This window comes from Cygnus olor, chromosome 2 (assembly GCF_009769625.2).
Source record: "Cygnus olor isolate bCygOlo1 chromosome 2, bCygOlo1.pri.v2, whole genome shotgun sequence".
NCBI lineage: Eukaryota > Metazoa > Chordata > Aves > Anseriformes > Anatidae > Cygnus > Cygnus olor.
The window spans coordinates 22,529,321-22,556,372 of record NC_049170.1 but is presented as its reverse complement, the minus strand read 5'-3'; the positions used below and the strand labels follow the sequence as shown (position 1 = coordinate 22,556,372).

The window sequence follows — 27,052 nt, the reverse complement described above, 5'->3', positions numbered from 1 at the left end:
AATCCCCTAAGCAGAAGCCCAACGCAGAATACAAGAGTCATCAGATGAGATGGAAAGCAAACAGATAGGAGCTAGATTCTGTCATGTAGGGATTATTGCATCTCAGAACAAAGTCCTGGGTTATTTTTCTAGGATTTATTTTTTTACATTCTTAAAAGAAATGGCAATGACTGTATAAAAAGCATGAATAGTCCAGGGAGCAGGACCAGAACCCAGCAGCTAAGATGGCTAAGAGGTAAAGGCGGGAGGAAGGCACTCATCTAAATTAGACAGACCTACCTCTAAACTTGTTGTGGGTAGCAGAGCTACCTGGAGCTCCCAGAGCACTGAGTTGGCCTTCCCTCCAGGTCTTGGCATGTCCCACCCATACCAAACTTCCAGCCCTCACCCTCTTGCTTTTCCCTCTTCTTTCTTAGTGCCCAAGCTCAGGTCAAGATAAGCTGCTTCAGCAAGTCCTCTATAAGAAGGACTTTTCTTTTTTTTTTTTTTTTTTCCATTGTCATAGCAACATACAATAGACAGAGAGGATTCTTCAGCTACCTTGCTTTCTGTTATCCTCATTTTCTTATTCCAGTTTCTTACCAAGCAGGTAATAAGAAATCAATTATTGCTCACCATGCTTTACAGTCAGTGTTTTAGGACCTTTACAGGTTCTAAATATACGTAGCACTCAAGATGAGTCACTTGTTTGGTTGTAAGCACCATGTGATTGGAATTATTTATTTTTATTGGTGAAGGAGGACATTTCAATTGGCTTTTAGTTGTAGGAGTTTATATTTACAGAAGTGGAGTTGTGAGCCAAATTCAGGCTGATGTCCTGTCTTTTAAAAGGCAACAAAAGCAAAGCAAATGTCCCTTAACAGCAATATTAAATCAAAAAGGGCAGTTCAGTGTGCAGCATTTTGAACTGCACCATTAGATTTATTTTGTCACTGCGCTATGGTGGTGCAGTTAACATGGATCGTGTTATAATCATCATCATATTTATGTTTGTTACAGCACAGAAATGTTACTGGCTGATATTGCTTCCCTAAAAGCACAAGCTGACCACCTGCTGAGACTGGATGGGGTTGCTTTCTATCCTGCCCTGTAATAAAAAGCAGAAGTATGGGAAGTGTCAAGAGGTCAAAGTATAACTACGGGAAGCTTTGATAGAGGCCAAATAAAAGACCAGTAAACAATTTATTCCACATTTTTTATTGAACTGTTTTACTCTAAATTGAAAGTGTTCTCTCTTTTTCTCTTCACTAGGAATTCAGCCCGTAAGTTGATGGCACAGCTTGATTTGTTAAGTTTCACTGAAGATTTCTGATTACTAGCAGCGGGCAACTAAAGGGTAGTTGAAACAATACCCTCAATTTCCCTGTTCTGCCTACAGAGCTGTTTTCCTAGGATAAGCCTTAGAGCTACATCTTCAGCCTTATTAGAGCAATTCATCATATTTATTAATATTTTCAGCATATGACTTAATCAGCTTTCTGCTACTTGTAAGTCCATCATTACCTCCTTTGTCTTTAGCTGCATTAAAAAAAAAAAAAAAGTGAATTTGAAGTGGACATTTCCCTTTTGCTTTTATTTTCTTTGCCTCCAGTTTTACTTTCCCTTTCAGATAAATATTTCCATTGACTATATGTGCAAACCAGCAATGACGGACTATATATAATCAGACATGTTTATCAAGTAGAGCTTTTTGTGTTTTGTTTTCTGTGGGATGTTTGGATCTCAGAGAAAGTCATTAGATTTCTTTTAAGATATAGACTGGGAGACCACACAGGCCTCAACAGCATTTTGATTATATTATTGACATAAACTGTGGTCTTAGAGGTACACAGAAAATATGAGACCTGCCAAGTAACCTATGATTCACAGGAAATAACCTGTCTACACAATAGTTTGGTTCAATGAGAAGTTAACTAATAAGTTCCCTGAAAGTCTAATGAGTGCCTATTGTAACTAAGATCAATATTTCTCCATCCTTTCATGTTAGTAAAGCCTTACAGTAACACTAAACTAATCCTGACTCAGTGTATCAGAAAAAATAGGACTTTTAGAAAGCTAAAGTATTATCACAAAATCTGACCTCAGAACCTTGGAGCGACTTGACTAGTATAAAGGTATCACAGGAACTGCTGAAGCCTTTATTCACCCCATTTTAGTTTTGGAACTACAGTAACATTTGATTACCTTGTTCCTCTTCTCATTTCTTATATCCCTAACTTTAAGGGTTCACTAGTTCCTGATGGGAAGTAATGATTTAGCCCAGAGAAAGTATTTAATGCACTATGTTTACACCACTAATAAGAAATAATGACAAGAACATAGCGTAGAAAAAGCTGAGATGTTGCAAGAGGAAAGAGTATGAACAGCTCTAAATAGAATTCTGGCTCACCTTCATGCAGGCTTACCAGGTTCTGAGCCTCACTAATCTTTAACTCCTTTCTAAAAAGCTAGTATCAATATTCGCTTACTAAAGTCCTGATTTTCTAAAGCATTTAATCAGATTTTACATAAGATCAAAGTTAGCAAGCATTTTGTTGAATGGGGTCAGTGTCATTAAGCATAACCCTGGCAGTTAAGAAGCAGCATTCTCCCTCAGACAAGCACAATGGCTGTCATAACAAGTATGGGTCACTGACACTTTTTGGACCTCTAGATGATGAAAAAGGATGACCAGCCAGCAGGCACTGCAAAGAGGAACCAATGATACTGAAAAGCTCTAAAAACTGAGAAGTGAGGTTCTGAACAGTCTACTTGTGAAAAGACTTACCTGCTTTTAAGAATAGAAGAATGAACTTTTGCCTTGCATCTATCTCTTCCCAACAGCAGTGTGCACTTTTTATTCACTGTACCTCTACTTGGATTTGTTTCCTAAGACTTTAGACATTCCCACTCTGCCATGCTGCTTTGAATAAATATTCAGGAAGATAAACTCACCCAAACTAGGCCTGAAAATATTTATGCCACTGTAATTGCATAAAGAAAAACCTAAGTGAAAAATCAGAAAAGCAGAGAAGCCAAAAGAAGCATTCTGAGGCATGAAGCACCTGAAAAACTGTGTTTATTAATAAATATCAGGCATTGCTTCTATGGATGTTCAGTGGAGCTGAATATATTTGGTAACCTACCCATCATTGTTAACATCAGATACTGCAACAGTGTACCCAAAATAAGACGCCATCTGGAAATAGAAAACAACAGATAGGCTTTCATATCATATATCAATTTTTAAGAAGTTTTTACTGATAAACCTCTTTGTTTCTATGGTTATTAGTTCTAAAAGGTAAAAATATTTTACGTATTTTTGAAACTATATTGATGAAATTATATCCTCTTGATATATAATACTTCATCACATAGTTGCTTGACATTACCTGTTCACCAGTGAAGTTCTGGATGAAGGTCAAGTCAGAAGAATTAATGATTGAGACCTGATAACAGAAAGATATGGGAAGTTTCAAGCACAGACAAAGATGATACAGCATAGCATCACTGCAAACCAACTTGAAACACTGAAGGATGGTCCAAGGTGGTCAAGAAAACACATCAATTCTTTTCTGTTGCACCACAGTTTTCCTGTGTTATCTTGGATAAATCACTACAATTTTATGAGTTCAACTCCCCCATGAAGAAACTGGGAAAAAAATTGTTTCCTTCCTTACCAGACAATGTGAACAGCTGCAAATCACAGCATATCAGATAATCAGCAGCTACATTATTAAGCACGAAAAGAGAAATTTTAAGCAAAAATATATATATACACACATATACACATACATGTATATATATAAAAATATAATAAACATATAATATATATTATACATATATACATACATTTACATCTATACACATATATATACATAAATACACACCTTTCCTCTGAAAAATGGTATCAATACGTTCCAGAGACACAAGGAGTTTTGAGTCCACAAAACTAGAGAATGTGTCTGTGGCTGGGATCTTTCTGATTCCCAATCAGAAACACCTGAAACATTTTTTTTTTTTTTCTTCCTAAGAGAGAAAAGCTGTGTATTCACACATCACCCTTCGCTCAGTTTCTGTGTACTGTACCTCCTTTCATCTGGTAGTCAGTCTATGTACTTAAAAAGAACACTGAAAATAAACACCGTGTATGAATAATCAGAACTTGGACTTCTCTCCACTGTGGACAGAAAGTTGCACATGAAATACCCCAGCCTATGGGTAAACTTAGGCCAGGGTCTAATACCTGTGGGTACTGGGATACTACTCATACTCAAAGCATGCTGGTAATTGGCTGTTGAAAACAGATTTCAGAATGGAGTAGGAGCTTAATATTCAAAGCCGATGCCAGTAAGGCATTTCAACCCAATCAGGTAAGCCTGAGTGTAAAAGCCAGTAGCAGTTTTATTTGATTAGAAAGTTCAGGCTCAAAGAGACAGAAAATATAATATAGCCTTTAACCTTCCAAATGGCCTAACATCATTCTCACTATAAAAAGGATAAAATGTGAGTCCAGTACGTACATAGCCAAAGTTCTGTGCTCCTCTCGGGACTCCAGCAACCAACTCTGAAAGATAAATGATTGGCAGTGAACGGGTTATGCTATCTGAGCAGTTCATGCAATATGCATCCCATGCCACTTATATCTTCCTTGATACATTATCTTTATGATTTTGACTTTTTATCTGTATCAGAAACACCTGCAAATCACTTCAAGACATTCATTCATAAGATTTTAACATTCATCCAGTGCATCTAGTTGCTTGAAATACTACATCTGAACTGTTGAATACACTCCACACCTAGCCAGAGATCTCCTTCCACCTACTTAGCATAGAACAGTACAATAAAGCTGTTACTCTGATTCAACTTGTTACCTGACAGCTGTGGATTGATCAAACAAGAATTAGCTGTGGCAACACACACTATCATACAGAAGGTAAACATGATTGTCATTACAAACTCCCCTTTTCTTTCTGGCTGCATGACATTTTCTCCCATCTGTTATTTGGCTTGATGCCACGAAAGTGTTTGACAAGTTGTGCACACGCTAGCTATCTAAAAGCATTACAAGCAAGTTTTTGTGAGTGGCATTGAGGGAATTCATTGAACTAGAACACGAAACACTGGACCTAACTGCTCTCTTGTACATGATTCCACTCAGAGAACAAATCTTAAACAACCAGTGAGAAGAAAAAAACAAGAGCAAAGCCACAGCCAGCAGTCATACTGTCTAAACCTTCCCTCATTAGGATACCCACATCAGAAGACAGCAGAAGGAGCTTCATATACCAGAGCACCTCAGACATCTTCCTTGACTGACCTAACATTCACCTACTCCTCTTTGGGTTTATATACTCCCCTATGGTTGAATGTGTCTGGCCAAGAGGAGATGAAAACAGTAATGAAAGACTGTGAGGTCAGCCAACGATGCAATTCTTTGTGCCAATCATATAGTGGCTGCAGCCTTCCACTATCAGAAGCACATCACTTTTTTTTCTTTTTTTTTCCCCTCTTTTTTTTTTTAATATTGCACTCAAAATTGTGTCTTTTTTTCTTTTTGACTCCAGAGTGGCACAGGACAGGAAACTCTAAACTTTACAGGGATTAAGCAGCAGCAGTTCTGGGGAGCTGGCTTCATTTGTAGAAATGTACCAGGTCTCTATTGACTTGTGAGTCTGGACCATGGAGCTATTCATATTCAAGAAATCTCCTCTTTATGCAATACTTTCTGACTGTCAGCCTTACACAAAATATATAGCTCTTAAGGTATGAAACATCAGGGATGACAGTGTTTTTTACAGCTAACTGTATGTTTCAACATACAGAAATTTCCAAACTAGATTGCATTTGTCCAGCCAGGTGCTGAGCTCCAGCAGCCTCTATGCTGCTGAGTAACTTGAGTACAGGCCACAGAACTGTAGAGGATTGCACAGTTGGTTCCACTCGTTACCACTCATCACCAAACTGGCTAAATTCAGTGAGCTTAGCTGACTCCACCTATGATGTTGTTACAGCTCTGCAGAACAGATGCACAAGCAGGAGGACACCATAATAACAGATTCAGATGTTTAAGTTACTTAAATTCTGCTCTGGCATGCTACACCTTCTAAGGAAATATTTGCCTCTAAGAATATTGGGCACAGATAGGTTAAGTTTCACCAGTGTTTCAGGTGCATAAAAGGTATGTACCTGTGTACAGACCCAAACAGCGGAATTTAATAGGTGCACAGCCATGTGTTTTCCATTTAAGTATATGGCTTCTTACCTTGTTCAGAATCTCCAGTAAATTCCCCAGCAGCCACTGAGTATCCTGTTTAAAAATAAATCACAAGCAAAAAAAAATGTTAAACCATTTCTTTCCAAAAATGTGGAAGGACAATCAGATTTGTCGGCTCATCTAATCACCAGAATGTAAATTTTCTAAAATTAGTATTCTAAATCTGTGTGGGGAAAAATGGGAAAATTATCACATTATTATGACTTAATTAACTGTAGGTCTCAAAGAATAACAACAGATCTAGCCTTCTTCTCCCCAGATGAGCTGCCAAAGCATTAATACTTAATACTTTCTCTGAAAAAAATGGGAGATACTACAGTAGTTTGCCCTAACAGCTATTGACACAATTTAGGTCTTCATTACTGTCCTGCATTGTGTGAGAATCCTCTTTTAGTTCTATATGGAAGATAAAGTTCCAAAGATGCAGTTGACTACCTCCTCAGGCTTTTGTAAGCCAGTGAGATAATTGATACTGACAGAGTAAAGACTTCAGGATTGTATCAGTGACTGCAATTTCAAATCTATGGGCAGAGATGAAAGAATGCATCTTTGCCTTCTAATTCCACTGCATTTTTTCTATAATCATGTGAGGAGCCAAAAATTGCCTTGCATACAGAGATGTGTGAACATCATGCAAATTCTTAGTGAAAATAAAAGGTACAAAGAGCCCTTTTTTTATCACATAATATACGCAAACAGTCTTAAATTACTTAAAAGACAATTCAAGCAAGCAATTGCAGTGAGAATAAATTGGGTATTTATGTAGTCCCGTATGAAATACTGCAGAACTGAATTTTATTGATTAAAAACTGAAATAGTCTTTAATTACTTTAAACTCAAACCATTATCTTGGAGTGAAAGAAAATATAAATAGGAAAACTTTGTATTTGTGGTTATTTGTTTAAGATCAAATAATAAGAATCCTAATCAGCCATTTAAGATCTCAACTTTCAAAACCTGTTGTTGTGCATAACTTGAAGAATGTTCTTCATCCCATTGAAGTCACAAGCAAACTACTGATTTGTTGTTCTACTCAAGGCATAATGTGTTTGAATCATCTCACAATTGGGACATTAGTAATTTAGGGCTTGTTTTCTCATTTATATAAGCCCCTTGCTTTTAGGACATACTGCTAACTGAAAAAGAGCTTAGCTTACCCATGTAATTGTCATCATACGTGGGTGGTGCCACTCCTGTTTGCTTCTCTCGTGCCAGTTTCCTCAGAATATCTTTGAAGGAATAATTTGCAATGATATCCGCAATGCTTGCAGTGATTACCTGACCTGAATTCAAACAGCTTCATAAATGAAAGGGACACAAAGGACAGCCACAAAATAGAGCTAGCAGAACATCAAAACAGAGCTTCAAAGGATAATATAGCACGAATGCAAAGATTAGGCATCTTCTCTCAATCTTTCTTCATCATTACCCTGAAAGTCTCACAAGTACATGTAAATAAATACATCAAGGCATTGATTCTGCATTGAAAAATCACAAAAACCAACTCCAGATACATTTCACAGTGCTGAATCAAACTAAAATCAAGCATTTTCAGGCTCGGCTTCTTCAGAACAGCTACCTTTTGCAGCTGTAGAATTTAAATGTAATAGACAAATGGAAGTAATTTCTTAATGGAAAATTCAAAGCCATGCATCCCCTACCAGTATAATCAATCAGATCTTCCTTTTTAATGGCTATGAAAAAACACACGTCAGTGAGGCTGACAAGAGGCAAGTTGGTAGGCAGAGTCTAGGAATCAGCTACATCACAAACGTCAAAAACAGAGCAAAAATACCCTTTTTCTCCTTTACCAAAACTACTTCAGGTTTCATCTACATGAGAAACTACATCTGAGAAACTGCAGTGATGCCACATATATCCTAAATATATGTGTAGATAGCAATAAAAGGTGGTGTTCAGAAACAAATAGTGACAAAACTTTGAAAATATTACATTTACTGTACAAATATTAGCTATTTTAAAAATATAAGTATTTTTAGGAAAACAGCTTATTAAACAACAAATGTGCTAAACTGCCAAGATAAAAATAGTTATTTCTGTTTGTCTCACTTTCTATATAACCTACAGTCTGAATTTTCTCTGACTTGTTTTTATGCTCAGTGGCTTCTAAACAATTCCTCTGTTGTTTAGACTTGTTGAAAATAGACCAGAGACTGGTTATCTTAAACTGAGAAAACACTGGAAATCTAGAATGTTTTCCACAATACTTTATGCTTCACTTCTTAGATCAAGTTAACCAGCCAGATAAACATACCTTGCCAATAAAAACTACCAGGCCCGCCTACTATCAGGTCTCCATTCTACAAAAAGCAGAATTGAATAAAATTACACAACAAAAGAACACAACAAAATGAAGCATGCATGGGAAAAACAATTTAAATGACCAAAAGAATATCAGAACAATGATAAGGGAGAACAGTCCTGTTCAAGCAAAGGATGTAGGTACATGGATGTTTAGGAAAATCCACAGTTAAATACAGTTAAGATCATCCTATGCATCTTTGTTTGAATGAAAGCCTATTTTCTTTTTCAGTACTAACGCAGCATTCTAAAAATTGCTGATTATTTGTAAGAAAACAAAGCATAAAAGAGGTCCTTGACATTCAATGAAGCAACAGTAATGCTTTACAGAGAAATACAGCTGTGTACATTCTACAATGAAGTTTTTACTACTTGCCTATTAATAGTGTGAATAACAATTGTTGCTACACAACACTGAAAACAATTCCAATGATGTGAAAGACATGTGGGCTCCTAGTGCTGTAATACTGGCGAAGATAATAACAATAGCTGCAAAGTATATTCTTTGGCCCGCAGTATTTTTACTGACTCTCTTGGCATGTAAGAACAACTAGCTATTTCCCTTCAGCATTTCCTCTATCACCTCCACAGGAGAACAGTCTCAATCATTGGTCTGGCTCCAAAAGCATCCTTATACAATCTATTTTGACTTCTAGAAGATAGCTGGTGCCTGCCCATTATTTCCTGAAAGTCAGGTCTCCGGAAAGCAATGTGTGTGTGGAACACTGAGAGAGAAGCACATACAGTTTTTGCTTAATTATCTATTAATATAGATGGAGGAGAGACAAATCTGAGTGCTGCTAACAGGTACTGATAGTGATATTTCTTTTATTAATGAAACCAGAAAGTTTGAAGCTTGCAAAGGAGGAAAGAACTTACAACAACTTTGCAAAACTTGCCATATAAATATATTTGGTCAAAGTATTTCAGAAGCACAATCTCTCACCTTGTAAAAATCTAAGCTGAAACCTGCTTGACAAAAGCCTTGTCCTTCAGGATCTGCATTGCCTGCAATTATGAAGGAAGAAACATTTTATTGATTTCATTGTGCATGCAGAAGACAGTGTACACACCCCATGGAGCTGTAAGGCTGTAAATGCAAAACTATAAAATTATGTAGAAAGAAGGTGTTTTTTGTTTTGTTTGTTTGTTTGTTTTAAAGAGGCAGAGCAAATCAAGGCCTTCTACAGGACACTGAACATGCAGCCTCCTCGTGAAGATTTTGGAAAACAGGACCAGATACTAGGGTCTTCATCCTCTCATTGCCAAGGAAGGACCCTTGTTACAACTACTAAGGATTCAGTTTGAATTTGTCTGCAGATACAAAAGTAAACAACACAACAAGGAATCCTAGAATGGTCACCACAGCCTGCTCTGCCATAAACACAGAATTAAGTGTTTACTAAGGCATTCTCAAGAAATGTTGACATAGTTGATGAGTCAGCATGGGTCAATGTTCAAACAGCATCCTGATTATCTGCACTACAGCATGGGAAAGGGGCACTTGTTCTTCACAAGGGTCACCCCTTTAATCGACACACATTTGTTCAATTGGGACTTGTGAAATATAATTTTGGATGCACATCTGTACATGCAAAAACATCCTCCCTGTTTCTGTTCATTTTTATTTCTAGTCTCCAAATTCTTACATAATTGTACAAAGTGTGCTGGCATGTATTTTAGGGATTCCCTGTGAGCACTGGCATGCTGGAAGTCTGTAGGATCAGGAAACAGAGCAATGACTACTTGAACTCTCTCTTGAAATGGCATCAGCTTTTGGCAAAACCCCAGTAAGACATCAGAATTACATGAAGCAGATCTTGTGGGCACCATTTCTTTTACAAATTCAGCTTCTTTCCATATCTGTCCACCCAGGGATAAGGATTAGTCAATGAAGAAACACTTGGTAGCACAACTCAGTTTAGCGCTTTTTCTGCTACTTTATGTGTACAGATTTTCTGGTAGACTGTGGAAAGCATTACTGGGCTGTATTATCAAGCATCTGTCAGATGTCAGGAAAATCCAGCTACACAATATAATGCTGACTGTAGATCATCACAGTAAAGAGACCTTTTAATTATGCAAAGTGTGTGTCTACTTTTCCTGTAAAATGCCTGGTACTTTTTTGGCAAAATAATCCACGAGAAACTTGATGGTAGGAGCACAATTCCCAGAAGAGGAACAGTCAGAAGGTGCGGTTCGAAATTAGCCCATGTGCACATGGTTAAGAATGCTGGCTGCAATAGCAGGTTATCTGTTCAATGGGTATTGTGATAAGGGGCTATGTGCAGACTTCTCGTGCATTGGCTGGCACACACAACTTGAAAGAGCAAACCACCTTACTAAATTGAACAACATCATTACTCTACTTTGGGAGTTTCCAAAGGAAGGGATAGGCAAGCGTATCATATTTGCTATCATACAGACATTACCTTTAGGAAAGTAACTGAATGAATAATTCTCTGATCTGTGAGTGCAGAAACTGCAGTATGCCTAGCCCAGTCCAAAGCTCAGTAAAATCACCAGATACCTCATATTGATTTTAATAATTTGGAGCATTGAGGTAATGAGAGTATTAGCAATCATTACATACACCTAGACATAGGATGCTGAACAGGATGAACATCTGATTTAATCTGATGTGTGGCATTTTCTGCAGACTTCTAGGTAACAGCTTCGTTCTAAATATACACGCACTGCTTTTTCCTATTCCCCAGGAAGGCCCAGAGATTGCTACCACAGTGGAGTGAAGGCACACATCATCAGAACAGCAGAGTGAGGAACAACAGTGCTAATGCATGTGGCTTTCTTCCACATTGGAAGTCCTTCCTAAGTGAGTCACTGTGGGTGACGTTGGCACGAATGGCGATACAAGCTTGTGTGTTTCCGTGTAGGGTCTGGTCTTCTGATGGTGATCCTGTGATGAGCGATTTATACTCAGTATGAACATGAGTAATTGGTTTAAAATGCTGTCTGGTTCTTATCTAGATCTGTTTGTTACATTTTAAAGCCATTTAAAGTGAACCAATTATATCACATCACTATAACTGCATGAGCTTAGTTTACTTAATTTCTTCTCTTTTAAGTATACAATTAAGCATCCAATTGCAGGCATACAATTCAATGTCGATTTTTCTTTAAACCCTCATCCAGTGTGATAATAACATACAGTAATTTTAATTCAACCAAGACTGCGCAAAAACTGAAAGGATGAAAACATTGAGTGAAACATCGATTCCTCCAAAGCAAATTAGTTTCTATTAATACTTACTGTTGCGACAAGGTGAATATTCAGCATAGGCACTGAAGTTCTGAATTGCTACATAGCAGGTGCCAACCGGGTCCTTCTCAGGGCTATCTTTAAGGGTCCTCCAATGATATAAGGGAGCACAAGCCTATCAAAACAGAAACCATGTCACACGTACCTTTCATAAACTCCTGTACCTGACAAATGTAGTTTTTAATAAACAGTTTACAAGGATCCTCTCTGGTGTTGTATCATTCATGTAACAATTATCATAACATATTGATAGAATGAAATGCAGAACCACTGCTTCTTATAATGAAATTATAACCTGAAAAACAGTCTCATCCTTCCCTTATAGCCCTTAGCAGGTGAAATCTAACAGGGACTACAACTCACATTTAAGCGTACGTTACAAATACCCCCTAAGCCCGCTTCACAAGTAATATGCTTGCTCACTGCACAGGACTCAATCCCGTAGTTTTAAGCTGTACATTACATGTATTAGGCTGAGGACATCCCTACTTCTGTCCTGATATGTCTTAAGATAATGGCCACTGCAGCAGAACTGATATGATTTTCCTCTACTGATGGAAGATTTGTCAGAGTGTTCTGCCCCACTGCCTATCACTGCGTCAGATTGTCTGCTGTCTTATGAACCCCCGGACCAAACCTTTACAGAGGCAATATGGTTATAATGCATTTGACAGACCCTCAATGAACAATTTTTTTTGTTGAATAACTTTTGGCTAGTAGACTAGTATTTCATCTTCTGTGTTCTGGTAGTGATGCTACAAACATGAAAGTCTAAGGATAAAATATATTTAAGTTGTGTAGGGAGAGAGAATCTTTTTTAAAATAAATAATTATAAAACCAAAAAGATAAGCTGTCAGGTATGCAAGTCACTCTTCAGGGTCTCCTGTGCCCTAAAACTTTTCAGTTGATGGGGGTGGTGGGGCAGAGATATTACCTTCTCCCTACAACCTTTCCCCTGTAAGATACAACCAGATTCTCCATCTGCATCCTGCCCTGTTTCACTTTTGCAATCAGAAACCCGTCTCCCTCTGGCAAGGCATTGTTATTCACATTACTGTATTGGCCTTAGTTCTGCAATCAGTTCCAGCTGGACAAGCCCCTGTGTTATTCAGAGCTTACCAGTAAAGTCAGAGCTCCTGGAACCCCAGTTTAGGACCAGGGACCCTAAGACATGCCGCTGCCTAGAAGACCTTGCAGACTGAGATATATCAGAGAGCAAAACCAGACTGCAGCAATGAGGAATACATGCCCTGTGAGGGTGCATTGAGGTACGTTCTATAGCATTGAGCAAAGTGGATTGAAACAAGAATTATACATATCATAAATGTTGACCTCATGCAGTTTACAATTGGATTTGTAGTTTAAAAATTTTTTTGACAGTTTGTTGACATTTTCCCTTTCTTTCCTTTCAGTTTACAAACCTTAAAAAAAAAAAAAAAAGAAAATTTTCTAGCTTTGCTGACCAAGTTTTTGCTTGAAAAGTGTTGACTATATCTGTGTATCAGAAAGCCTGAGGAGATTTATGAGAAAGAAGACAATGTTTGGTTAGTACAGACACCACACATCACTCTGTGATGACGTTTTCAGTTCGTTTGATTAAGATTCAGCAAATGGTGATAAAGTTGTATTCTATTACAGTTTGTGAATTATTTTTAGTAGAGTAAACAAAAGGAAAAATCTTCAGCTACTTCTAAGATTTTTACATTGACAATTCAGAAAAGTGACAAATACTTTGTGTAATTAACATTTAAATAGAAAGTGCACGTACAAAAGAGTGGTACATGAAGGCAATGAATATGAGATTTGAGAGCTGTGATAACACTGACACAGTATATGCTAACTCTATAACAGAGTAAGTGATGTTTTATTCATTACATGTTCCGTATCAAAATCCCTCTCTAGGTTAACCACAAGGCATACAATTTAAGTGAAAGCACTTCCTTTTGATGCTTCCCTTATGACTATTTCTTAAGTAATAACTGGAAGTTTTAAACAAATACCAGGACACAAGTTATTGCTTTGTAATTGTAAAAATAATAAGGTATCACCAAACTATTTATTCATATGAAAATTGTTTCAGTAGTATAGCACTAAAGTGCATAAATTGTAAATATAAAGTGTCTGCATGTAAGCAACATCACCACTACCTTACTAAGCAATAAAACTACTTGCACCATGAGGACCATTGGTCTTCAACCAATACAGAGAAAATGCTCTGCAAAACCGGAACACAGACATTGCACTTTAACAGCAGTCATGACTTGGAGCTTTTTTATTGCGACTTTTTTGCAGCTGTTCTACCCTGTGACATAGCTGTTTGAAACAATGTAAATGTGACAAAATAGGTCAGTGCTTTCTCTTATTAATTGATCTTCAGTGCAGATTCTTGGCTTCCGTTACATTTTACATTTAGCATCCCTCATAAACCTTCATAATACAAAGTATTTTTAAGCATATAGCTATTAGAGTTAGTGTGTCTCAAAAAATGTCCATTATTTGTTTAAAAAAAAATCATCGTTTGCTTCCATAACCAATATGGCATTCCGCTATTATGACATGGCAGCAGGATCATCTTCAAGTGATCAGTTCAACCTGATTTTACAGACTGATTTTTTACAAGCTACATACATCATCTGTTTTAAACTCTATGAGTAATCACAGACTTGCTTATGTGATCTATACACAGACAGCTATTAAAGATACACATTTGAGAAAAGATAAACATTATCTCCAAATTAATACCAAGTGCGTAAGACTTACCACAACTTTTTCTTTATGAGCTTTGACCGTTGCCCCAAACCACTGATTTGTCTTAAACTCAATTGGTTCCCTGGTGCCATTGACCTTAATTTTCCTGTTGTCTGACAAAGAAAGAAGAAGTATGTTGACAGCTTATTTTAAAAAGTATTACCCGGTGAATTACAGATACGAGTAAACAGACCAATGGGTATATTAATTACATCATATCCACTGTCATCATCCTATCAGTTGACAACTCAAAATAATTACACTTAAATTTCAGAAAAAAAAAGGAAGATGAAACTCTGTGTTACACACACACACAAAAAAAAAAAAAAAAAACAAAAAAAAAACCACCAAACAAACAAAAATCCCAGCACTTGACCTGGAGTTTATGGTGAACAAACAGGAATCTACAAAAATAAGCAAAAATCCCTAAAAACTTTTCTCGTAAGTGGCAGAAACTTTCCATGTTGAAAATAAATAAATAAATTAAAAGACCATGTTCTATAATTAGTTTTTGTCAAATGTGAAATTTCTCAGCATGAATATTCAGGGCCCAACACTACTGACAGCAAAGGACTTCATTTTTAACAGAATTACATGTGTACACATTGTCACAAGAGACAGCTTCTTAATGTTGCTTTATATACACTCTTGCAGATGTCAGCATAAGAGAAGCCATCTGGGCAAAGACTCAGGCCAATTATAATGCATTTCAGGTTTTAATAAAAAACAGACATCCCTTCCTTTCACCCTTAGTTCTCTGAAGTAAACTGATTTCCCATATGTTCGTGAGCTATGCTCTTCCCTTACCAGTCACTCCTAATGAACTTCTCAATTTATACATAAGCAGGGCATTACTCCTTTCCCCTTGTATCTGCATTCCCTTATGCTTGTTTCTGGTTCCTATCAAGAGGGATTGCACAAGAATCAATTCTTTTTATTCACTCTAAGTGAAAATAAAAACATATACTGTCTACCTTGGAACGTAGGGAAAAAAAAAAGGAATCTCACATTATATAGTATGGATATATACACTTTTTTATTTTAAACTGAGGAAAAATGCAGCTGGTATAATTGTCACCTGTAAAAAGTCAATACTTCCTGGGATTTTCCCAATAGGCACAGAAGAGATATCTGAATCCTTTTCTAGGATGTTGGATCACTGGTTACCTCAGCCGGTGGTAATCTCATAAATGTTACAGATACGAACAGAAAGACAAATGCTTTAAATTTGGAGAAAAAGGGGACCGTACCTTTGTATTTTTCTAATAAGCATCGAAGAAAGTTGAAAAAGAACAAACCTGTGAAAGTTTGAAAAGTCTCTGAGAAAGCTTCCTTCATACAAGTATTTGTTGTTGTGCTGTGCTGAAGCTAATACAGAAATCTATTCTCAGAGCACTCATAGCAGCGAGATAAATTTCAGGAATATTTAGATCTTCAAAATTCAGAAATAATAATTTAAAATTCTAGAAACTTTCACTTTTGAAATACATTTATTTAAATTAGGCATAAACTTTAAGAGTGTGGGAGACAGTGACTTTGACACTGCATTATGGGAGCTGCCAACTACCTACTTGTTGGCAACCCCACTTTTGATTATTTTTTCCAGTGAAGACAGACCATTTCAAACATAAAGAAACCTCTATTTAATTTATTTATTTGTTTTAATGCTTCAGCAGATCTGAAGATGATCAATGTCCACAGATTAGGTCTTGATAGAAACAAAGCTTTTGAAACTTGAAAATCAGCCATGGCTGGCTTACAGAAGACAATGCTAGCCTGGCTCTGAGGAGGTTCCCAACCAGTTTTCCAACTTAAAAAGAGCTTACATTTTTAATCAAAACAGCTCACTTGTCTACTGGCAAAGTATACTAAAATTTGAGATGATGTTAGGTTTTAAAACTAGGACAACTGTTTGCAGGATTTATGAAAACCACAGCTGAATTTAGCAGTATCTGCGAGAACTGTAGTCCCCCTTAGTGGCATATGGTGTAGTATGAATCCTTTATCATGTGGCATGGGATTTTCATTATAAATTAATTAGTAAAACATCACACACACACAAATTAGTAAATAGCTTTTTATTTTTCCCTGGCTAAGTGTTTTTTGACAGAAATTCTCAAATCATGTTTATCCAGGACCCTTGCTGGAGCTGTCATCATCTGCCAACTTTCTGAGGTTGTGCTTTGCAATGCAGTTTAGCCTTCAGTATGTAACAACCAGCCAGTGTTTCAGATTGCTGTAAAACAGCAACTGCTTCCCCTATAACTTTGTCAAAATGAAGCTACAAACACAATTAACTTGTGTGAATACATATGGACCATCATTACTGTGCACTGACTGCACTCAATTAGACAGCAAGACTCCAAACGAAGATCCTACAAATGCCCCCTCCTGAGCTAATCAGCCACTTACAACAGAGGGCATGATCTACTGCACAGTTCTTATCCTAAAGCAAGCACCTGAGAAGGTCAGAAGAACCATGGCCTAAAAGTACCTTTCATTTTTTTAAACTGACTATAGACAGCCAAGGAGGACCAGCTTAGAGTAGGCTACCATAAAAGCTACTTGTTTAGTCAGATAAATCCCACTCTGGTTCTCAAAAAAACAATGAAGCTATTTCTGTCTTTGGTAAATCCCTCAAAACTGTGCTAAGTGTTTCAAAAGATGTCTGTAACCTGACAACACCCTTAATAAGACAGCAAAATATCTCTCCTTGTGTTATTTATGGGGTTCTGAGGCCCACAGGCTATGTCTCGTCTGCTTTGCCCTCAGGCTAAGCTATACTTCTGTGAGCAGCAAAAACTTGGCTCGAATTCAGGTTGCATACAAATGTCATCTTCTCTTCTGGAGGAACATGCCTGGCCCCTTTTAGGAAGGAGTCCAGGCTATCTTGTATCACGATACGTGACGCTTGCGTGAGGAGAGCAAGGCTGGAAGGCAGCAGCTGGGCCGGGCACACAACGCCTGGGCCTGCCCGCTGAGAGGCCTGGCGAGCACCTCAGTCCCAGCTGGATTGCTTCAGGGCCAGCCCAGGAGCTCTTCCAGATGGTCAACAGTCTGGATCACTCGCAAATTTGGCTTGAACCTCAGCCCTGGAGTCACTCGTCATTGTACTGGCTAGGACTGTATTGCAGGCTAAGGCCCAGACAAGCAAGAGTATGCAAAGGGCAGAGAGATGTCTGTATCTAAATATAGGTGCATGTTAGCAGCCCCAAATCATCTCATTTTCTGCTGCAGGAGCCAAAACTCCTGTGCATTGGTACTACCCCACAAGCCAGCTTCAGAAGCAGTGCTGGAGATGGTGAAACATGGTTCTCAAGATCAGCGTTCCTTCAGCCACTGCTATAGACTTGAGCTACCTAGGGGCTACTAAAGGGAAAGAGGCTCCTGAAATCACCAAAGCAGTACCTGGACAAGCAGAAAAAAATGAGTCCAGACAGGAAAATGCAACAGCAATGCAAAAGAACAACAGCACAGAGATTTGGTTTTAGGAAATTAAAGCCTGAACCTGGAAAAAGTGTAAATGCCAGCCCATCATTTGCACATATTAAACTAAATTTGGCACTACAGGGCTTGGTCTCCTCTCAGGCACTGAATGAGTACATTATAAACTCTTTAACAGGCATGAATCAAACATCACCCTTACAAATATTTCTTTTTTGTTGTTAATTAGGATCTGCATAAAAATATTTGCAGATACTGATAATGGCTCATTGTGGCTCATCCAGTTCTTGAAAACTAGAAGTAAAAAATTAATTATCTACTAGAATTTGAAAATACTCGAATAAAAGCAAAATACTTTAAACAAACTTAATACAGGAAAACAACGCTTCTAATCAAAGCAGCAAATCCAGCTATATAATGCACCTGCAACTCTTTCAGGTCAGTTCTCACTCATCATGAACTTTGTTAAGTACTGTCTTCACTGGCTCTGTGTGCATGTGTTTGCCTGTATGTGCTGGAATGGATAAACATACATGGCCATTCATCAGGCACCTGTAGCAGGCTCATTTACACTACGCCCACTAACCTGTGTCTAATCAGACTACATCCAGGATGGCAAATCCCTTTTAAATACCTGTTTTGATATATTTATGTATTTATGCATATCCATGTGTATAAACAAATGTATAGGGAAAATATAAAATGTAAGATAGTTATTACATATATATTCATACCTAATTATACATACACAGAGTGGAGCTGAATAATCATCTCAGCCTATGCATATTTCTATAATGTGAATATAAATACATAAACAAACCAAACATTTATATTTCTATAAATATTTATAGGTCAAGAAAAGTGAATATCCCCCTCACATGGGGCAACACCTAGAATGCTACAGTACAGTTTTGAGACACCAGTACAAGACTTGTAGTTGCTTGGCCTGAAGAAGAGAAAGCAAAGGAGGATCTCTATCATCTGTTTGCACTTCAGCCAGTGCTCAATAGGTAGAAAGAGAGAGCCAAACTCCCACTTGAGGTACACTGCAAAAGGAAAAGAGGCAACAGACATTTGTTGCAGCAAGGGAATTTCTGATTAAATATAAATAAAATACCCCTCACAGTGAGAGTGATTAGGCACTGCAACAGTTTCTCCAGAGAGGCTGTGACATCTCCACCCTTGGGTAAATTCAGAACTTGGCTACATGTGCAAAGCTCCAAGCAACCTGCTTTAACTTGGAGATCAGCCCTGCTGCACTGGTAAGGTCATGGCTTTACAGGAGGGAAGAGAGAGAGGGAAGGGTTTGTGCTGGTCCCATACTCTAGAAGTGAGGTAAGAGGTGGTCTTGTCAGCCCTACCAGCATGGCAGAGTGATTATTTTTGGTATCACCACCATAAAAGATTCAAATGATACCACCCATTATTAACCGAAGGTAAGCCAATAGCTTCCACAGGGCCACTGATACTAGGTCTTCAGCAGAGAGTCAGAACACAAATGCAAGGCTAACCATCATCCAGGGAACCAAGCCAAGCAGATGCATTCAACGTTAATGCTGTATAAAAAAGACTCCATAGTATTTGAGACAGTAAGGACATGCAAAACCCACGCATGACGAGAAGAGTTGCCTCTATTTTTATATTTATCTGACTCTATAAACATCTATTTAATTTCTATGTTGTTTTTTTTTTTATTTTATTGTGCCTTAGATTCTATTCATATGAGTTATTTTAATTTAATAGATCGTATCTAGAGAGCTTTATTTGGACTTAAATTCCATGAATTAAGAAAAAAAAAAGCATCATCAAACCCAACAGGATTTTTTGCCTAAGTACTATCTGATCAAAAACAAATTAAGACCTCGGGGCTTGAACTAACACAGCTAAGGGTATTTTTTTTCCCTTCTTTAGATAATGCTGAGATTTATAGAAGAAATCCACAAGGGTCTATGATAAACCAGAGTGCCACAAGTGAACCATGAGGCTCCAGATAAGGTCTTACTGGCATAGTGACTGAAATGCGTCAACATTTCAAAGTACAACAAAGTTCTCCCTCAGCATTTTCTCTTGAGATGCAAATTCTGGTTTATAACAAGATTCTAAGTTCTCCCCAGAATCTTAGCATCTTTGCAGCTAATGATTTTTTCATGTAACTGAATCTCTCAAGTCCCACAAGACATCCTTTCCTTATACAGTATACCTGGGTTCTGTTACAATCAGCTCAACTGCCGGCCAAATTAGCTCATGTTTTTTATCAACTGCATGCTTGGCCAGGTCTGACCTATATTCCCCCTCACCTGTCCCTCTTCAGAGCCCGTTCAAATTCTCTGGCATTCTCTCCAGCTAGTTTTAAAAAACATAACCTATTTTTACTAAAACTGGTGAAGTTGACTGATAGCAAAGGCGACTCCAGTGAGCCCTGGAAACCTAGGGCAAGCATCTAAAATTCTGCCCTTCAGAGCTAATTTAACATTAATTAGCATCAGAACTTGTTACGGTTTGTTTAGCACTACAATTAAAAATAACTATTATAATGAGTTTCTGAAATACGAAGTATTAGCTTCTTAACAGATCTCAAACACAACAGTGTACTTCAGGGGGCATTTAAGTTTGCTTCTGGCTGCAAGATGCCTTGAGAGCTTCAGAAGTTCCCCAGTTAACAAAGAGGGGAGAAAGATTTCTTCATATTGCTCTCCTGCTACCTCTTCTGGCAGCCGAAAGGAAGAGCATCCAGTTTAAACGCAAGGACTTGGTAATTTTACCTCAGTGCTAAAGCAGAAAAACTCACTGTAAACCTCATTTCATAACGGAGAAACTGAAAAGGAGAAGTTGGCTTTGTGTAGGAAAGAGGAAATTCAGATCACATCTCTCTAAGATAATGCCAACACTTGTTCCCCTGTTCTCCCGTTACGTTTCAAAGAGTATCACATCCTGACAGTGCAATGCAATAGGACAGCCTTACAGAGCAGGGAAACAAGGGAGAAGAGTCTCTGCCCTTCAGTCCGTATCTCCTGGAGTAAGGGGATACTAAAAGCCCTTCCATTATACTTTATCTCACTTCCCTGCTGCAACAAGGTCGGTTAAAGCACCAGTTGTGCTCTGAAGGACAGTGCTTTCAGCTTCCTCTCAGTCTTGGCTCCAGTACCTAGATTTAGGGAGCTTTGAAGAAGGGCAAACAAGGGACTGCAGAGTCAGCACTGCATCACCAGCAGGAAACACGGAGAGTTACTGCTAAATCCCCTTCTTGGCTGCAGGCCATATCACTGGTCCACCCAAATGGGAATGTCCTGTTACGTGACTTACATATGGCTGGGCGGAATCAATTCCCAACGTACGTCAAAATGTCATCCTCCTTCCCTCCTCCGTTCCCTGTCAGGAACGATTTATTTCATCAGGAGGACTAATTATACACATAGTTTGCAGGTAAGTAACCTCAGTGCATTGGAAATGTCTGGGTTGACTGCTCTGGAGCAAAGATGGGTGACATGAGAGATTAGTGACAATCTGGGAGAACTCTCAGTAGAACAACTTCAGTTAGGTGGCATCATAGAATGGCTTGGGTTGGAAGGGACCTTAAAGCTCATCTACTTCCAACCCCCCTGCCATGGGCAGGGACACCTCCCACCACACCAGGTTGCCCAAAGCCCCATCCAGCCTGGCCTGGAACCCTTCCAGGGATGGGGCATCCACAGCTTCTCTGCTATGACTTGTAGGAACGAGCTGCAGATACTCCTACACCTCTGCTAACTCTAAGTAAGCCATCTTCTCATCACAGCAGCTTAGCCCACACACACTTCCACATTAACACAAGTTCAGCAGCAGCGCATAGCACTCAGACCAGCTTGTGCATCCTAACTACAGGCTGGGCCACAGAGAGTTCAGGAGCAGCCTTGAGTATCACTGCTAGTAGTAAGGAACCTAGTTTGTGTTTGACAGCCAGGACATGGCACTCAGAAGTAATGACACATTGTTAAAGTGTTTGCCTATCTTTCACAGGGAATTGACCGAATAGTGTGTGTTCCGGTTAGGTATATGTTAGTAATCAACACAATGCCTATTTCCTCATGCAGTCTTAGTTCCTGAGGAAAAACAAAGAGGAGCAAGAGAACTTCAGAAGCCATAGGGATTTGTCTTCTGTAATTTAAGGCTTACAGGAGACAAAGGACAGTGTTAGTTCTGAGCGTGGTGGAGGGGAGGTGAGCTGCACCTTGCCAGTGCTGCCCTTGCAGTGTCCTGTCTCCGGTCCTCTGTGGAACACCTGCAGTTGTCTTACACTAGTGTCAGGGTGGCAGGTCCAGTTAGGCTTCACATTCAGGAAGGCTTCTCCCTTCAGGACTTTACGGCATGGAGGATACAGAACAGCTTTCTTTAAACTAAACCTTTAGTTGTTTTTAAAATAGGAAGGTAATGTTCACAGAGGGAAAAAAAAAATCATCAACAAAACAGTCTATGCAGGACCAAAGTTCATCCTATCTCAGCACTTACCATCCTAATATTAACCTAACCAAGGTTAAGCTTTTCACTAAGGTGTCTGTCTTGGAACACTGTCTTGGAATCAATAAAATAAAGGGAAACAATAAATTAGTACAAAGCAACCCCACACCTGTAACACCATGATATTAGAAAATGTCCAGAATCTTGACAGAAGTCACCACAGGAAACTACTCAACGACATCATTATTTTCACAGGAACGAGATATTAATAGTGTTAAGACAAATAATATCAAAGCATTTGCAAATGAAGGAAACCTTGAAATTAGGTCTATTTTCTTTCTGGAAACAGTGCAATAACCTGTACAATTACACGAGTCTCACCAACCAGGTACCCACTTACAGACTTATTTCCACCAGCAAAACTGAGGCACTACGACGTTACAGGATGATTTGCAATGACTGCACACTACAGCACCTGCACAGGGCAGCAGAGACACCCTGCTTGTGAGATAATTCCAGTCTTGATGCAATCAAAAAGACTACTATGCTTTTTTTTTTTTGGTAAAATTGTCCTAATTTACACAGTGAACCTTCTCTCTTTCTGAACTATGATGGCTGTTGTTGGCAGTAAAAGTCCAAATAACATCCAAGTGCACAGTATGTTCCCTCAACGGGAGAGCATAACTTGCATTGAACACAACATACCTGAACTACTTTTGTGTACCCAGCCCTCAAAAATGGAAGGCATATCAAAAGCCTTCATGCTCATATGCAGTTGAAGTCGGTGTTTTTCAATCAGCCAGCTGAATTTGTTGATGACTTGAATTTTTAGGTTACAGTAGAAATTCCACAGTTTCCGTGACCTGCAGAGATTTCATGTCTCTAACTTGGGCTGTAGTATGCGTGAATCTGCTTTTCTTTAACAAACTTTTCAGAAGTTCTCCATTGGACCCTTCGGGCTGAACAATACTGATTTAATAAATTCTTTATCTATTTGTTGGGTCACACTGCCTTTTAACTGTTACATTATTCTCTTCCTTTCTTTCTAATTACCCTCAATTTTAGCTTCTGATGTTAATTTAAAAATACTGTTACTGATTGAGCAGGTTTTTTTGTTGTTGTTTTTTGTCCGTTTGTTTGTTTGTTTTAATAATTTAAATTTGAAGCTCTTAGAGCTGAATTTCCAGTCTTCTGACAGTTCCTGGGTGTTTCTGCTTTGGGAGAAAGGATTATATTCTGGTTAAGGCACTGGAGGAAGATAAAAAAATCCAGTGTCAGTTTGCAGGTCCATCACCAACTTCCTGTATGGTATTTGACAACCTAGACTCACTTTTTTCTTTCTCAGAATGGATACAAAAATGGAAATTAAAATAGAAAATGGGAGTAATGGCAATTCTCAGTGATGCTGGAGGGAGAACGCATAGTGAGTACAAGGTGCCAGTCCAAGGAAGAGCCGTAATCTGAAAATACCCCTAATATTTAAAAAGGACCAGCTAACTTTCACTTGGCATACAGTGGTCAAAGGCTTCGACAGGAACTGTGTGTAACAGGCTCTTTAAAATAAATAGCATCATCTAGGATAGAGTTCACATGGACTGCTCTGGGGGAAATGTGGAAAAGATGGAAAAATTGCTCCAGTAAATGAAGTATTTTGGAGAGACAAAATTGACATGAAATACACATCTCTTCTTCCGTAAAATGAATTATCTAAGGCATATTAGAGATAGCCTTTATGTTGCTGGCAGTGAAGAATGGGCATTGGTACAAGCTATGCAAACCTTCCTGGGGTCCTTGTCTATGAGGGCAGCTGGCCAGCACCAAATTGTGTGAAATGACGCCTGAACTGCCCTTGGTACCTGAATTGGAAAGCCAGTGGTAACACTTCCAAACATGTCTGTACTGCAGTCCCACCTCCAAGTACCATGCATTCATGTTCATACAACGGGCTTCTTGCTTAACTTCAATGTCTGCAAGTCAGGCATCTATCCAGGGGAGATACAAAATGCCTCAGACTGAAAGAACAACACTTTGGAGATGCCAAGCTCTCTGTCCTCTCTGAACAGTCATGTGGCACAGTCCAAAGCCTTTCTGATGTACTTAGTCAACAGCCTGTGGTTGTGCCTTTATTCAAAGTGTAGTACCCGCAAATGGAAATCTGTGCCTACAGCGTATGGAGTTGTCCTAAGCCTCTGCAGTGAACTTTTCTGAAGTTTCCCACAGGAAAGCCAGATGCCGTTCTAGGTTTCATCACTAGGTTTTCATTCATTTTTCAAAACGCCCCTTTAAAACGCAATGGAATTTTCATTTGGTCTGAAAGCTTTCTCTTCAAACCTAAAAGTAATTTGTGTAGGTAACATATTCTACTTCTGGTACACGAATTACCTAATTGTAAGATAGAAATAGAAGAATATCTGCTCAACTAGGTTTATTAGTATCCTAGCTCACGAAGACACATTACAATAAAAATATTGTATGCATACCATGCCCATACATTCCCATTTATATATAACTATATGCTCTACATCACTTCCCATGCCCAAGTAGCCAAAGGCACATACAGTACTGCTTTGCAGGCTCCTGGGGCAGGAGCTCCTAGCCTGTTCAGACATGGGACGATGCGAGTCCTGAATGGAGGAGGTTGTAAACACTAACACAGTCATAGTGGGAGGGTGGTTGGGGCTGGACGGGGGGAAGGACTGCACTTCCTTGCTACACTAAAGTAAGCTCTTCTAAGTTAATCTGTGCTCAAGACTAGCACAAGACTGAAGTGTATTGTGTTTGTATTTAAATACGACATAAAAGCTAAGATCAAATATAACCGAAAGAACCATAACTTTTGTTTAATGGCTAAACTGTCAAAGTTCGCCTGAATTAAACCAATCGGTTTTAATGCCCCTGGAAACACTAGGTTCAAATTGTTTTCAAGACCTTTAAAGAGACAACAGAAAGCATAAACAGCCTGAACTGTTTAAAATGCGTGCTCTCCCTAATTAAATAAGAACCATCTGTCTTGGGACTTTGGAAGTGGATGTGATCTATCCACACCGTGCCTAAATCTTTTTGCAGCTAGCCTCCCGTCCTGAGAGGAGGAAAAAGGGAGGAAAGCAAGGTTCTTGCTCTGTGTAAGGAACTACACAAGCGTGCCACGCCAGGTACCGCGACGGAGCATAACCGCACAGAATAACCTGCGATTTCCAGGAGTGGGAGAAGCGAGCGAGACAGGGCTTGGGCCACCCAAATAGACGCGTGAAGGCGCCGTGTTCCCAAAGCCGGGAGCACCTTTCCTCGCCGCTGCTGGGAGGAGCGCAGGGAGGGGACCCGGCGGCGACCGGCTTCACTTACTCGTGTTGTCGAAGGGTATCTGCTGGCAGCCTGCGGCGGGCCAGGCGCAGTGGTACACCGCTCCTCCCTGCACGATGTCCGGCTGCGACGTGTTGGCCTTGGGGGCTCCCACCAGGACGCCGACCCTGCGGAGCACGGCGCCCGGTCAGCGGGGGAGGCGCGGGGGGCTCCCGGCCCCGCAGCCCCCCGCCGCCGGCCCCGCACTCACCTGCCGGGGTCGGGGATGTAGAAGTCCACCGAGTAGCCGAAGTAGCTGCCGGGGGGCCCGCTGTACACCGTCAGCTTCTCCTCGTCCAGGTTGAAGGCCACCGCCAGCGCTGACAGGACGAGGAGGAGGAGGAGGAGGATGAGGAGGAGCGGGCACGGCGGCTGCCGGCGGCGCAGCATCCTCGCCTCGCTGCGCGGCTCGCCCAGCCCGACCGCAGCTCCCCGCAGCCGAGCGCAGCTGCGCGGTGCCGCGGGGGGCCGGCGGGGGAGGCTCGGCCCCGCTCACCCCACCGCCACCTCCACCTCCGCCGCCACGGCCGGCGGGCAGCGAGCCGCGCTCCGGCGCCCCCTGGCGGCCCCGCGGCCGGCGGCGGCGGCCCCGGGGGAGAGCGGCTCTGGCGGGGAAGCCCCGGGAACGTACGGCGGCCTTGGAGGCTCCTCAGCCCCGCGGTGCCGGCCCCGGCGCGCCTCGGCCGCGGCTGCCCCGCTGAGGGGCTCCGCTGAGGCGACGCTGTCGCTGGCGGTTGCTCCGTCGTGGTTGTACCGCATTCACCGGGCTGTCTGAGGAGGATTTGTCACAGACAATCCACCAGTGGAGCTGGGAGAAGAAGCTGTCAGCTGGGACACCCCCTTAGATCTGCCCTGCAGTCAGTCCCCTCAAAGCTCCGTGTGCCCAGCCCTGTCCGCAGAGTTGAGGCTTGTGCGGGCATTTCCCTCTGCTTGCAGCATGTTCTAGAGTTTGAACTGAAGGGTCTGACAGCTGGACAATGCCTTTTAGTAAACTGAACACATGGAAAAAAAAGAGACCTTCATTAGGTTATTATGTGACACGGGCATTAAAGAAAAAGCAAACAAACACAATCATGCAAGCAAAAAAACCAAATGTCTCACCACAGGAAAGATGTAAAGCTAACTAACCCCCCAGTTCAGAACACTTTTGAGTCATAGAAGCATGGAGTGGTTTAGGTTGGAAGGGACCTTAAAGATCACCCAGTTCCAACGCCCTGCCATGGGC

At 40.0% G+C, this 27,052-nt stretch overlaps 1 protein-coding gene across 3 annotated transcripts in view; it reads right to left on the bottom strand.

Moving 5' to 3' along the window:
* Positions 1 to 26,735, bottom strand: part of ITGA8 (integrin subunit alpha 8) — a 110,951-nt gene extending 84,216 nt beyond the window's left edge. For all 3 annotated transcript variants that reach the window (XM_040549862.1, XM_040549861.1, XM_040549863.1), the window contains exons 1-11: positions 26,039 to 26,735; positions 25,831 to 25,955; positions 14,623 to 14,723; positions 11,853 to 11,976; positions 9,528 to 9,589; positions 8,535 to 8,580; positions 7,417 to 7,542; positions 6,248 to 6,292; positions 4,503 to 4,546; positions 3,372 to 3,428; positions 3,126 to 3,178 (exon numbers count right to left, since the gene is read on the bottom strand). In XM_040549862.1, coding sequence (XP_040405796.1) covers positions 3,126 to 3,178; positions 3,372 to 3,428; positions 4,503 to 4,546; positions 6,248 to 6,292; positions 7,417 to 7,542; positions 8,535 to 8,580; positions 9,528 to 9,589; positions 11,853 to 11,976; positions 14,623 to 14,723; positions 25,831 to 25,955; positions 26,039 to 26,217 — 962 coding nt within the window. In that variant the 5' untranslated portion in view covers positions 26,218 to 26,735. The remainder of the gene's footprint in view (positions 1 to 3,125; positions 3,179 to 3,371; positions 3,429 to 4,502; positions 4,547 to 6,247; positions 6,293 to 7,416; positions 7,543 to 8,534; positions 8,581 to 9,527; positions 9,590 to 11,852; positions 11,977 to 14,622; positions 14,724 to 25,830; positions 25,956 to 26,038) is intronic.
* Between the last annotated feature and the right edge of the window lie 317 nt (positions 26,736 to 27,052).